We start from the raw sequence: 15548 nt of genomic DNA, 5'->3' as shown, positions 1-15548 counted from the left end.
TTTACCACTCTCTTACTGAACCTTCACATTACCATGAAAATGCATCTTTTCATGAAGTCGTTTATTTTCAATGAAATAGAGACGAAATGTTAAGATTCTAGTAATTTTTCCATATCAGTTAACATTTATTGGCACTTATTAAATGCCAGATACTCTGCTACATCTTTATACACATAATCTTATTTAATTCTTAGATTGCCCATTATGAGGTAGTGGTTTCCACTGGTCACATAGACATCCTAGGAAACTGAGGCTTATAGAGTGAAATAATCTGCTGAGGACCACACAATGAGTATACGGTAGTATTATGCCTGTTGGACTCCAGGGAGCACAGCTTTCATCTCTCTGTTATTCTGCTGGCCATACTGTTCAATCCAGAAAAATGAATACATCATCCCAACCATGGTCTTTCAAAGAGGACAGGAACAATTCCTTGAAAGATCTGAGAACAAAGTCACCTTAGTAATGGGGAAAAAACCCCAGAAAATGCAATTCCATCTTCAAGGAGCATACAGCCAAATAAAGAGACTAGATCAACATATATACTAATGGGAGAGTGGCCCAGACAGATGAAACTGACTGTCTAGATATGCAGTCATTTATTTAGACAGCTATACCTCAGTAAGTTGTTACATGTACCCTATTGCCTTCAGTTCAGTTCAGTTGCTCAGTCATGTTCAACTCCTTGTGACCCCATGGTCTGCAGTACGCCATGCCTCCCTGTGCATCACCAACTCCAGGAGTTCACTCAGACTCATGTCCATCGAGTTAGTGATGCCATCCAACCACCTCATCCTCTGTCGTCCCATTCTCCTCCTGGCTTTAATCTTTCCCAGCATCAGGGTCTTTTCCAGTGAGTCAGCTCTTCTCATCAGGTGGTCTAAGTATTGGAGTTTCAGCTTCAGCATCTCAGTCCTTCCAAATGAATATTCAGGACTGATTTCCTTTAAGATGGACTGGTTGGATCTCCTTCAAGTCCAAGGGATTCTCAAGAGTCTTCTCCATCACCACAGTTCAAAAACATCAATTCTTCAGCACTCAGTTTTCTTTATGGTCCAACTCTCACATCCATACATGACTACTGGAAAAACCATAGCTCTGACTAGATGGACATGTGTTGGCAAAGTAATGTCTCTGCTTTTTAATATGCTGTCTAGGTTTTTCATAGCTTTTCTTCCAAGGAGCAAGTGTCTTTTAATTTCATGGCTACAGTTACCATCTTCAGGGATTTTGGAGCCCAAAGAAATAAAAGTCTGTCACTGATTTCACTGTTTTTCCATCTATTTGCCATGAACTGACTGGACCAGATGTCATGATCTTAGTTTTCTGAATGTTGCATTTTAAGCCAACTTTGTCACTCTCCTCTTTCACTTTCATCAAGAGGCTCTTTAGTTCTTCTTCAGTTTCTGCCATAAGGGTGGTGTCATCTGCATATCTGAGGTTATTTCCGTTTCTTCCAGCAATCTTGATTCCAGCCTGTGCTTTATCCAGCCCGGCATTTCTCATGATGTACTCTGCATATAAGTTAAATAAGCAGGGTGACAATACAGCCTTGACGTATTCCTTTCCCTGTTTGGAACCAGTCTGTTGTTCCATGTCCAGTTCTAACTGTTGCTTCCTGACCTTCATAACGGTTTCTCAAGAGGCAGGTCAGGTGGTCTGGTATTCCCATCTCTTGAAGAATTTTCCATATTTGTGGTGATCCACACAGTCAAAGGCTTTGGTATAGTCAATAAAGCAGAAGTAAATGTATTTCTGGAACACTCTTGCTTTTTTGATGATCCAATGGATGTTGGCAATTTAATCTCTGGTTCCTCTGCCTGTTCTAAATCCAGTGTGAAAACCTGGAAGTTTGTGGTTCATGTACTGTTGAAGCCTGGCTTGGAGAATTTTGAGCATTACTTTACTAGCGTATGAGATGAGCGCAATTTTGAGGTTTGAGCATTCTTTGGCATTGGAATGAAAACTGACCTTTTCCAGTCCTGTGGCCACTGCTGAGTTTTCCAAATTTGCTGGCCTATTGAGTGCAACACTTTCACAGCATCATCTTTTAGGATTTGAAATATATCAACTGTAATTCCATCACCTCCACAAGCTTTGTTCATAATGATGCTTCCTAAGGCCCACTTGACTTCACATTTCCAGGTGTCTGGCTCTAGGTGAGTGATCACACCATTGTGATTGTCTGGGTCATGAAGATCTTTTTTGTATAGTTTTTCTGTGTATTCTTGCCACATCTTCTTAATACCCTATATGCCTTGCACCATGCTAAATGCTTTACATCTGCTTTTTAAAATGTCTTTTTTTTTTTTTTCTTTTTATTGTGGTGAGACTCTTGAGAGTCCCTTGGACTGCAAGGAGATCCAACCAGTCCATCCTAAAGGAGATCAGTCCTGGGTGTTCATTGGGAGGACTGATGCTGAAGCTGAAACTCCAATACTTTGGCCGCCTCATGCAACAGTTAGAACTGTACGTGGAACATCAGACTGGTTCCAAAAAGGGAAAGGAGTACATCAAGGCTGTATATTGTCACCCTGCTTATTTAACTTATATGCAGTGTACGTCTTGAGAAATGCTCGGCTGGTTAAAGCACAGGTCTTCATTGGAAAAGCCCCTGATGCTGGGAGGGATTGGGGGCAAGAGGAGAAGGGGACAACAGAGAATGAGATGGCTGGATGGCATCACCGACTCGATGGACATGAGTTTGAGTGAACTCTGGGAGTTGGTGATGGACAGGGAGGCCTGGTGTGCTGTGATTCATGGGGTCGCAAAGAGTTGGACACTACTGAGCGACTGAACTGAACTGAACTGAACTGAACTGAAACATACAATTTTAACCATATTTAGCTACAGTTCAGTGGCACTAAGTAGATTCACATTGTTATGCAACTGTTGCCATCATCCATCTCCTGAGTTTTTCATTTTCTTAAACTGAAACTCTGTCCCCATTGAACACTAACTCCTCATTCTCCTTCCCAACCTCCTCTAATAATATTATACTTTTTGAAGTTTTACCACTTGCACTGTCTTTTCCCTAAAGTTTTCAGATATGTCAGCTTCAAGGTCCAGAAAAAGAGAGGTTACACATAGAGTAGAGAGAATAACATTTCGAGGCTATAGTAGGACTCAGAGTGTGACTGGTTTAGAAATAGAAGCCTAATCTTTCTAAACTGAATTTTCTACATTTAAGACATTTAAAAATCCTAATGTTGTTCTCAGTGTATATTTTCTGCTTTATGACATTTAATCAACTTTGATTTTGTTTATTTTAGATATTTACTCTTTATATACTCTCACTCATAAAGCATCATCTCTTTATATTTTTATGTTAAAGTACATGAAACTCTATAATTGTAAGTGCACTAATTAGCCCTGTTAAAACTCTATATTTTTTAGTTTAGACTGTTCGGATAATGAAGTTGCCACCAATTAGCATTTAATCTGAACTTTTTAATAAAGAGTTCCCAAAAGAAAAAAAAAATTATGTAACAAGTGGTTAACATCCTAGCAAGATACTTCATTAAATATTGGAATATAAACAAATCCTCTATCTCATCTCTCCTTAGGAACAAACAAGAGAAAAAGTGAGAAAAGGAAAGAGAGAGAAAGAGGAAGAAAGATAGAGAGGGAAAGAAAGAGAAAAGAGGAAAGAAAAAGAGAGAAGGGGTGGAAAGAAGGATGGAAGGCGGGGGAAGGAAGACAATAAGTCATCATCCAAAAAGCAGACTTCTTGTGATAGCTGAAAGGAACATATCAATACAAAACAGGTAGTTTTCAAACACTGAGATGAAATAAAACTAATTGCCTTTAACTATTTGCCTTTACCTTTTTTAAAAGGGCGTGTACTAGTAGTCTATTAAGAGGTTTTAGAAGTGAGACTGCAGGTGAAGAAATAGAAAATAAACAGGACTAGTTTAGGAAGAACATGAGGGTAAAACAAACATGATTACTATGTAAATTTACTTGTCATGAGGCCCTCCTACCTGGCAATTAGTTTTACTTTATCTCAGTGCTATCAAACTACCTCTTTTATTTTGATATGTTCCTCTCAACTATCACAGAAAGTATGTGGACTCTAAAGTATGTGAGGAAAACTGTGTGGGGAAACTGAAGTCGCTCAGTTGTGTCCTACTCTTTGCAACCCCGTGGACTGTAGCCTACCAGGCTCCTCCATCCATGGGACTCTCCAGGCAAGAATACTGGCAAGGGTTGCCATTTCCTTCTCCAGGGGATCTTCCCAAACCCGGGTCTTCCGCATTGCAGGCAGACGCTTTACCCTCTGAGCCCCCATGGAAGTCCAAATATGTGGGGAAGTTGCCCATAAATGCTTCTTACCAGGTGGTGCTAGTGGTAAAGAACCCACGTGCCAATGTAGAGACAGACACGGGTTCTATCCCTGGGCCAGGAAGATCTCCTGGAGGCGGACACAGCAACACACTCCAATATTCTTGCCTGGGGAATCCCATAGACAGAGGAGCTTGTCAGGCTACAGTCCATAGAGTCACACAGAGTCAGACATGACTGAAGCAACTTAGCTTACAGCTATGCACAGAAGAATGGGCAGGTTTTTGTACAACCTGCCATCCACTGAGGGAAGAGCCAGATGCTCAGAACATGGAATTTGGAGAAGGACTTGAGCACCCCTCACCCCTTCAACCTGGGATGGTAGGTCACTCAATAAGTCAATGTCTCAGTGCTGATGGCACTAGTGATGCCCATCCATGCCCACTTTCCTGCCTGGGATGTCCTTGGAGCCTTAGCCTGGGAAACAAGAGTCAGCCTTTTAGGCTACCTGAAAAAAATCACCTATATCCTGTCTCTGGGGGCAGCCCAGGTGGTGCTAGTGGTAAAGAACCCAGCTGCCAATGCAGGAGTCATAAGATATGCAAGTTTACTTCCTGGGTCGAGGAGATCCCCTGGAGGAGGTTGTGGCAACTCACTCCAGTATTCTTGCTTGGAGAATCCCATGGACAGAGGAGCCTGTCAGGCTATGGTCCACAAGGTCACAAAAAGCTGGAGAAGACTGAAGTGGCTTAGTGCACATGCATGCATCCTGTCTTTAGAAAAGAGCTGCTGGTTTCCACCATCAGATTCTTCTCCACTGGATCTTCAGCCTCTCTCTCAGGCACAGACAGCTACAACTTTGCTTAGAATAAAATCTTTCTTGATCAACTACCATGCAACCTTTATCATAATCACAAATAACTAAAGGAGACGATGAAAGTGAAGAATATTTTCACTTGTCCCAATTTGAGAACTGAGGTACAGAGTTGATTCCAAGAAAGCAGAGAATATCGGAAGCTGTGCAATACTACTGTCACGCCCTAGAGCTCATCAGGGAGGAAATCAAGCTGTGCTTTTCTCTCATTTAACGATTCCTATCAAAATACAAAGAAATATGGAAGAGCATTATGCCCATGACCCTCTCTATTCAATTATATTTTTATGCACAAGAAAGTAATATGCATTCATGTCAGCAATAAAATATTTGAAAACAAAATAATGGTTATAGATTTAAATATGATATATCTTGAATATAAAAAAAATTCTTAGAACATGATCTAGTTCTCTTAAATTAAAAAAAAAAACTTGCAAATTATAATTTTAATTTACCCTTTCAGAATATCAAGTGGTATTTGCTGATTTCAGATTTTGGTATAGACTTTTTCTTGGAAAATTTTCTTCATATTTGTTGTTTATGATTTTTAAGTTAAAGTTAACTGCTGTAAAAGATACACATGAACATGTCCATTGTTTGAACCTTTTATAAACTTCTGTTTACTTCATATAACACCTCAGCACAGGCTTTCAAATAGCAAAAGAAAGAAATAAAAAAACTGGTACGGACTATGTGATTTCTAAATAGCTCTATAGCCTTAAAATGCCTTAATTTTGTTTGTTTGTTTGTTTTTACTTCACAATTAAAGCACTGTCTTCCACAGGTTTTATGGAGATACAAAGGAAAGAAACCTGCCACGTTAGGAGCCAATACTCGGCTCTATGATTGGATACCACAGAATGATCTTCTTGGTAAGACCAAGGAAATTCAATAAACAAGTTAAATATTTAAATTTCCACATTTTACTTGCACTTTTGAAGCAAATATAATTAAAGAATTGGTCATTAATTTTATAGATTGATACTTCCTCTGATTCTCAAAAGGGGATCTTCATTTAAGACTCTCATCATTCTTTAAATTTCAATCTCAGTTCAGCTATTACCTTTTCAATAAGTCTTTCCAGACAATGTAAAGGGGATTAATTTTGCCTTTTTCAGGGATCATGGTATTTTTGAGGTAGAAATTACCCATGTTCTCAGCTTTCATAGAAAATATTGCCTTCTTCATTGAGTTATCCAAGAGTTTTTACCCCATGTCTTTCTGCAGTTCTGTTAATCTTTCATGTATCCCGAAATCCTCACCCGCATCTCGTCTAATCTCCAATCTAGGTCATCCCAAAGCAAAAGCGTTTATCACTCATGGTGGAACCAATGGGATCTATGAAGCTATCTATCATGGGGTGCCTATGGTGGGAGTCCCAATGTTTGCTGATCAGCCTGACAACATTGCTCACATGAAGGCCAAAGGAGCGGCTGTGGAAGTGAATATAAACACAATGACAAGTGCAGATTTGCTCAATGCCTTGAGAACAGTCATTAACGAGCCTTCGTAAGTACTACGATTTTATGTGTGTGTGTGTGTGTGTGTGTGTGTGTGTGTGTGTGTGTGTGTGTGTGTGTTTGGCTGTGCGGGGTCTTCATTGCCTCTCACAAACTCAGTAGTTGTGGTCTGCAGGTTTAGTTGCCCCACAGTACTACCACTGTTAAAGGCTTATCTTTAATTATTTTACCTGTGATACTCAAAAATGTCCAAGGTTTCATTCATTTTAAACTAGTGTATTTTCAAATATAAATAACAACTAAAACATATCACATGAGAACCATTTTATTATTTCCTCTCCCAAACTGCTGAAGCTTTTGGCTGAAATTGTAAAACAAAACCAAGATTACAAATATTCTATTAGTGCCTTAAAAAAAATAATGGCAATTACATAAATTCTCAGATCTTTTCTTGGACAATCTGCTTATGGACTTCCTAGTGGGTATTTTCTCTCAGTATAGGGTTATTTGCAATCTTGATCTGGAGTAATTTGGAAACTAGAAGTCACACAAGGCCAAAATCCATTCTTGGAAAAATGAGGCAGTTCATTTACAATTGACTTACTCTATCTTTTTTAATGTTTGTGTTTTACCATATTCTGTAAAGAATGTATTTCTTACACTCCCCTCCTTGTAACTCTTAACATGCTATGTGACCAGCAAAGTTCATGTCACAGCAAGAATTAACATTTTTTTTAACATACCTGTGGCTTTAGGTTCATATAGCATGTGACGTGCATCCTATACTTACCTTTTTCTTCAACTGGAAGGAGATTTTTAATACTCAGATAATGAACAGAAGATTACTATATAGATTATTAAAAATTGCTCCTAAAAACTAATCAGAAAAAATAAAAATCTAATAGAAAAGTAAGGAAAAGTTTGAACAAGAAATTTGCAGAAAAGGAAATATGAATTGGTTATATGCATTTGTTCATTAAAATCTCATCCATAAATAGATAAAGTCAAACTAAAACCAGGAGATAACATTTTATATTTACCAGACTGGAAAAAAAACAAATTAAGAAATCTGGCAAAGCTTTTGACCAGAATATGGAACAACTGAAATCCTCAAGAACTTTTCTTAAAAGTATAAATTGATGTAACCATCTTGGAAGAAGGCAATGGCACCCCAATCCAGTACCCCTGCCTGGAAAATTCCATGGACGGAGGAGCCTGGTAGGCTGCAAGTCCATGGGGTCGTTAAGAGTTGAATATGACTGAGCGACTTCACTTTCATTTTTCACTTTCATGCATTGGAGAAGGAAATGGCAGCCCACTCCAGTATTCTTGCCTGGAGAATCCTAGCGATGGGGGAGCCTGGTGGGCTCCCATCTATGGGGTCGCACAGAGTCAGACACGACTGAAGTAACTTAGCAGCAGTAGTAGCAGCAGTAGTAACTCAGATGGTAAAGCATCTGCCTGCAATGCAGGAGACCTGGGTTTGATCCCTGGATCAGGAAAATGCCTTGGAGAAGGAAATGGCAACTCACTCCAGTATTCTTGGCTTGGAGAATCCCATGGGCAGAGGATCTGGTGGGCTACAGTCCATGGGGTCGCAGAGTCGGACACGACTGAGCAATTAACACACACAGTGACATCAAAGTCATGAACAATGTGAAATTTCACTTCTAGAGAAACTCTTGCCTTTGCTTTGTGAGCTTGAACATGCCACAAGTGTAACATGTGTATAAGAGCAACATGGTGTATAATAGAAAAAGAAACTGAAATACCTCACTATGAATAGGGTTGCTGTGTAAATCACGATGTATATATCTAATGCAATACTACACAGTAGTAAAAAATAAACCATGAATAAACCATCAATACAGAAAAATTTCACATACAATACTGAGCAAGAAAAGCAACTTCTTAAAAATACATATAAGATGATATTTCTTATTTAAAGTTCAAAAGCATGCAAACTATATGCAAACAGGGTAAAACTACAAAGCAGTGGTAATAATAAACATCCATGGAAAAGAGAGAGAAATGTGTTTGGAAAGGAATTTTCAGGGTAAGACTTTTATTTACTTATTTTAAAATTTAAATTTATTTATTTTAATTGGAGGTTAATTACTTTACAATATTGTATTGGTTTTGCCATACATCAGCATGAATCCGCCACGGGTATACACGTGTTCCCCATCCTGAATCCCCCTCCCACCTCCATCCCCATACCATTCCTCTGGGTCATCCCAGTGCACCAGCCCCAAGCATCCTGTATCCTTCATCGAACCTGGACTGGCGATTTGTTTCTTATATGATATTATACATGTTTCAGTGCCATTCTCCCAAATCATCCCACCCTCGCCCTCTCCCACAGAGTCCAAAAGGCTGTTCTATACATCTGTGTCTCTTTCGCTGTCTCGCATACAGGGTTATCATTGCCATCTTTCTAAATTCCATATATATGTGTTAGTATGCTGTATTGGTGTTTTTCTTTCTGGCTTACTTCACTCTGTATAGTCAGCTCCAGTTTCATCCACCTCAATAGAACTGATTCAAATGTATTCTTTTTAATGGCTGAATAACACTCCATTGTGTATATGTACCACAGCTTTCTTATCCATTCATCTGCTGATGGACATCTAGGTTGCTTCCATGTCCTGGCTATCATAAACAGTGCTGCGACAAACATTGGGGTAAACGTGTCTCTTTCAATTCTGATTTCCTAGGTATGTATGCCCAGCAGTGGGATTGCTGGGTCATAAGGCAGTTTTATTTCCAGTTTTTTAAGGACTCTCCATGTTGTTCTCCATAGTGGCTGTACTAGTTTGAATTCCCACCAACAGTGTAAGAGGGTTCCTTATTCTCCACACCCTCTCCAGCATTTATTGCTTGCAGACTTTTGGATCACAGACATTCTGTCTGGCGTGAAATGGTATCTCATTATGGTTTTGATTTGCATTTCTCTGATAATGAGTGACGTTGAGCATCTTTTCATGTGTTTGTTAGCCATCTGCATGTCTTCTTTGGAGAAATGTCTATTTAGTTCTTTGGCCCATTTTTTGATTGGGTCATTTATTTTTCTGGAATTGAGCTGCATAAGTTGCTTGTATATCTTTGAGATTAGTTGTTTGTCAGTTGCTTCATTTGCTATTTTCTCCCATTCCGAAGGCTGTCTTTTCACCTTGCTTATAGTTTCCTTTGTTGTGCAGAAGCTTTTAAGCTTAATTAGGTCCTATTTATTTATTTTTGCTTTTATTTCCACTATTCTGGGAGGTGGGTCATAGAGGATCCTGCTGTGATTTATGTCTGAGAGTGTTTAGCCTATGTTCTCCTCTAGGAGTTTTATAGTTTCTGGTCTTACGTTTAGATATTTAATCCATTTTGAGTTTATTTTTGTGTATGGTGTTAGAAAGTGTTATAGTTTCATTCTTTTACCAGTGGTTGCTCAGTTTTCCCAGCACCACTTGTTAAAGAGATTGTCTTTTCTCCATTGTATATTCTTGCCTCCTTTGTCAAAGATAAGGTGTCCATAGGTGCATGGATTTATCTCTGGGCTTTCTATTTTGTTCCATTGATCTGTATTTCTGTCTTTGTGCCAGTACCATACTGTCTTGATGACTGTGGCTTTGTAGTAGAGCCTAAAGTCAGGCAGGTTGATTCTTCCAGTTCCATTCTTCTTTCTCAAGATTGCTTTGGCTATTTGAGGTCTTCTGTATTTCCATACAAATTGTGAAATTATTTGTTCTAGCTCTGTGAAAAATACCGCTGGTAGCTTGATAGGGATTGCATTGAATCTATAGATTGCTTTGGGTAGTATACTCATTTTCACTATATTGATTCTTCCAATCTATGAACATGGTATATTTCTCCATCTATTAGTGTCCTCTTTGATTTCTTTCACCAGTGTTTTATAGCTTTCTATATATAGGTCTTTAGTTTCTTTAGGTAGATATATTCCTAAGTATTTTATTCTTTTCATTGCCATGGTGAATGGAATTGTTTCTTTAATTTCTCTTTCTGTTTTCTCATTATTAGTGTATAAGAATGCAAGGGATTTCTGTGTGTTGATTTTATATCCTGCAACTTTACCATATTCATTGATTAGCTCTAGTAATTTTCTGGTGGAATCTTTAGGGTTTTCTATGTAGAAGATCATGTCATCTGCAAACAGTGAGTTTTACTTCTTCTTTTCCAATTTGGATTCCTTTTATTTATTTTTCTGCTCTGATTGCTGTGGCCAAAACTTCCAGAACTATGTTGAATGGTAGTGGTAAGAGTGGGCACCCTCATCTTGTTCCTGACTTTAGGGGAAATGCCTTCAATTTTTCACCATTGAGGATAATGGTGTGGGTTTGTCAAATATAGCTTTTATTATGTTGAGGTATGTTCCTTCTATTCCTACTTTCTGGAGAGTTTTTATCATAAATGGATGTTGAATTTTGTCAAAGGCTTTCTCTGCATCTATTGAGATAGTCATATGGCTTTTATTTTTCAATTTGTTAATGTGGTGTATTACATTGATTAATTTGTGGATATTGAAGAATCCTTGCATTCCTGGGATAAAGCCCACTTGGTCATGGTGTATTATCTTTTAAATGTGTTGTTGGATTCTGATTGCTAGAATTTTGTTGAGGATTTTTGAATCTATGTTCGTCAGTGATATTGGCCTGTAGTTTTCTTTTTTGTGACATCTTTGTCAGGTTTTGGTATTAGGGTGATGGTGGTCTCATAGAATGAGTTTGGAAGTTTACCTTCCTCTGCAATTTTCTGGAAGAGTTTGAGTAGGATCGGTGTTAGCTCTTCTCTAAATTTTTGGTAGAATTCAGCTGTGAAGCTGTCTAGACCTGGGCTTTTGTTTGCTGGAAGATTTCAGGTTGCAGTTTCAATTTCCATACTTGTGATGGGTCTGTTAAGATTTTCTATTTCCTCCTGGTTCAATTTTGGAAAGTTGTACTTTTCTAAGAATTTGACCATTTCTCCCACGTTGTCCATTTTATTGGCATATAATTGCTGATAGTAGTCTCTTATGATCCTTTGTATTTCTGTGTTGTCTGTTGTGATCTCTCCATCTTCATTTCTAATTTTATTGATTTTATTCTTCTCCCTTTGTTTCTTGATGAGTCTGGCTAATGGTTTGTCAGTTTATTTATCCTTTCAAAGAACCAGCTTTTGGCTTTGTTGATTTTGCTATGGTCTCTTTTGTTTCTTTTGCATTTATTTCTGCCCTACTTTTTAAGATTTCTTTCCTTCTATTAACTCTGGGGTTCTTCATTTCTTCCTTTTCTAGTTGCTTTAAGTGTAGACTTAGGTTATTTATTTAACTTTTTTTCTTGTTTCTTGAGGTATGCCTGTATTGCTATGAACTTTCCCCTTAGCACTGCTTTTACAGTGTCCCACAGGTTTTAGGTTGTTGTATTTTCATTTTCATTCATTTATATGCATATTTTGATTTCTTTTTTGATTTCTTCTGTGATTTGTTGGTTATTCAGCAGTGTGCTGTTCAGCCTCCATATGTTGGAATTTTAAATAGTTTTTCTCCTGTAATTGACATCTAATCTTACTGCATTGTTGTCAGAAAAGATGCTTGGAATGATTTCAGTTTTTTTGAATTTACCTAGGCTAGATTTATGGCCCAGGATATGATCTATCCTGGAGAAGTTTCTGTGTGCACTTGAGAAAAGGTGAAATTCATTGTTTTGGGGTGAAATGCCCACCAAACCAGCTCTCCAACAGATGCTAAAGGATATTCTCTAGACAGGAAACACAAAAGGGTGTATAAACTCGAACCCAAAATAATAAAGTAAATGGCAACAGGATCATACTTATCAATAATTACCTTAAATGTAAATGGGTTGAATGCCCCAATCAAAAGACAAAGACTGGCTGAATGGATAAAAAAACTAGACTCCTATATGTGTTGTTTGCAAGAGACCCACCTCAAAACAGGGGACACATACAGACTGAAAGTGAAGGGCTGGAAAAAGATATTCCTCACAAACAGAGACCAAAAGAAAGCAGGAGTAGCAATACTCATATCAGATAAAATAGACTTTAAAACAAAGGCTGTGAAAAGAGACAAAGAAGGACACTACATAATGATCAAAGGATCAATCCAAGAAGAAGATATAACAATTATAAATATATATGCACCCGACATAGGAGCACTGCAATATGTAAGACAACTGCTAACAAGTATGAAAGGGGAAATTAACAATAACACAGTAGTGGGAGACTTTAATAGCCCACTCACACCTATGGATAGATCAACTAAACAGAAAATTAACAAGGAAACACAAACTTTAAATGATACAATAGACCAGTTAGACCTAATTGATATCTATAGGGTAAGACCTTTAATTAATTATTCTTTCTACCTTATGTATACATGTATACAGTTAAGTACAGGAACAATTTAATTTTTAAAAAATATTGAAAATTGTACGTGTAAAGTTCTTTTAGCTATGAAGGGAGGAGTCCTCCTAACAGACTGTAATGTATGAATTAGAGTCATGACTGTGGAGATAAAGCTTTAGGAGAAAAGCTAGGAAATATTACTATACTTACCTTATATGAAATCAAAATTCTATAATTTCTATGTTTTTGCCTACCAGTTATAAAGAGAATGCTATGAGGTTAAAAATGATTCACCATGATCAGCCTGTAAAGCCCCTGGACCGAGCAGTCTTCTGGATTGAATTTGTCATGCGCCACAAAGGAGCCAAGCACCTGAGGCCAGCCGCCCACAACCTCACCTGGTACCAGTACCATTCTCTGGATGTGATCTGTTTCCTGCTAGCCTGTGTGGCAACAGCTGTATTCTTGGTCACAAAATGTTGTCTGTTTTCTTGTCGAAAATTTGGTAAAACAGGAAAGAAGAAAAAAAGAGAATAGATCTTTCTAAGTTTGCCAAAGGCTTGCATGGGCAATTCTGTTTATTCTAGCCACAATGACCTTAAACATATCTTTATCCTATTTCCAAAATTACATTCCTCTCTACCTTAACATAGATATAAATTCTAGAATTCAACAATAGCATTAACCATGGTCATGTTCCATTCTTTCTTTATCTTTTCCCAGCTGGCTTTACTCTCTTCCTCAAACATTCCTAAGAAAGGTACACAAATAATTTTATGTTTATCTATTCATAGTATCAGGCTTCCATGGTGGCTCAGAAGGTAAAGAATCTTCCTGCAGTGTGGGAGACCTGGTTTGATCCCTGGACTGGGAAGATCCCTGGACTGGGAAGATCCCCTGGAGAAGGGAATGGCAACCCACTCCAGTATTCTTGCCTGGAGAATTCCTCGGACAGAGGAGCCTGGTGGGCCAGATACAGACCATGGGGTTGCATAGAGCTGGATATGACTGAGTGACTAACGCTTTCACTTTCATTCATAATATCAATTTTTTCTTTATTTTTAACTTTAAGTTATATGCTGATTGACAATATATTGAATCCTGAGGAAAATATAATGTACTTACACAAATGTAAGTCAGAGCTGATAGATGCAGAGAACACAGAGAATAAAATTCACAATATTAGCTAGAACATACACATTAGAAAACCATGATAGGAGACTAGTCTATTACAAGAAGACTAATGATTTTATTTGTCATAAAAGACTTTCTGCTTGCCAAGTGTTACTGAGGTCAGAGCATGAATTGATAATAACTGTGATGGCATATCACACCAGGGACAGTGAAAATCTACAGATTTTCATTAAACACATAGATAACCATACTTATATTCCTGACTTTAGTCAGAAAATATTCTTGTGTACCGTTTTGTGCAAGAGACTGAACACTGCCTTCAAGCAAGAGATCTATTGAATTATTGGTTATTTTTTCTCAGGGGCAGAGAATGTCAACAGTATGTTAAGGAAGAACAGATAATTTTTAGAAAAAATAGCAAGAAATATAGAAAACATTTTAATGATTTTATGAAAATTGTAATTTATAGTACAATGGATAATCTTGAAGTTAAGATCTGATTCATTATATTTAAAAATTGTTAATGCTCATAATCTATAGCCACTATAATCAAAAGTGTCATTTTATGTCAAAAAATAAATACTCGACTGATACAATTATTATACTAGTTTTCAGTCTCTATTTTCAATAAATTTAAATGCATCAATTAGTTGTTCAAGGATATGAGATGTTTACAAACCTATTCAACCAAGGATTGTTGCTGCTGTTTTAAATATAAATTTATTTATTTTAATTGGAGTTAATTGCTTTACAATATTGTATTGGTTTTGCCATACATCAACATGAATCCGCCACAGGTATACACATGTTCCCCATCCTGAATCCCCCTCCCTCCTCCCTCCCTGTACCATCCCTCTGGGTCATCCCAGTGCACCAGCCCCAAACATCTAGTATTATGCATCAAACCTGGACTGGCGATTCATTTCATATATGATATTATACATGTTTCAATGCCATTCTCCCAAATCATCCCACCCTCTCCCTCTCCCACAGAGTCCAAAAGACTGTTCTTGTTAAGTCATGTCTGACTCTTTTGCAACCCGATGGACCATAGCCTTCCAGGTTCCTCTGTCCATGGGATTTCCCAAGCAAGAATACTGGAGTGGGTTGGGATTTCTTTCTCCAGGGCATCTTCTTGACCCAAGTATTGAACCCAAATCTCCTGCCTCGTAGCCAGATTCTTTACCACTGAGCCACCAAGGAAGCCCCTCAACCAACTATACGCTGTAGTAAATATGTATCAATGCAAAGCACTAAAGAGGAATAGTTATATTGGATTCACCTTTGCATTAATTTAACAAATGCATTAAATATTTTACTTTCTTTATCCATTATAAACTTAATGACATGTTTAATTAAAGTTTTAATTTCAATATTTGATATATAACTGAAAGAAAAATGGCATCCACCAGCTTACTGAACTTTTAAAAACTTTTATTTATTTTAATATG

At 37.7% G+C, this 15548-nt stretch overlaps 1 protein-coding gene across 2 annotated transcripts in view; it reads left to right on the top strand.

Moving 5' to 3' along the window:
- Positions 1 to 14696, top strand: part of LOC101119640 (UDP-glucuronosyltransferase 2A1) — a 55868-nt gene extending 41172 nt beyond the window's left edge. For both annotated transcript variants that reach the window (XM_015096540.3, XM_012180096.4), the window contains 3 exons: positions 5943 to 6030; positions 6448 to 6667; positions 13221 to 14696. In XM_015096540.3, coding sequence (XP_014952026.1) covers positions 5943 to 6030; positions 6448 to 6667; positions 13221 to 13500 — 588 coding nt within the window. In that variant the 3' untranslated portion in view covers positions 13501 to 14696. The remainder of the gene's footprint in view (positions 1 to 5942; positions 6031 to 6447; positions 6668 to 13220) is intronic.
- The last annotated feature ends 852 nt before the right edge of the window (positions 14697 to 15548 follow it).

Source organism: Ovis aries, chromosome 6 (assembly GCF_016772045.2).
Source record: "Ovis aries strain OAR_USU_Benz2616 breed Rambouillet chromosome 6, ARS-UI_Ramb_v3.0, whole genome shotgun sequence".
Classification (NCBI taxonomy): Eukaryota; Metazoa; Chordata; class Mammalia; order Artiodactyla; family Bovidae; genus Ovis; species Ovis aries.
The sequence above is the reverse complement of the archived record's forward strand: the minus strand, read 5'-3'. Positions and strand labels throughout refer to the sequence as shown.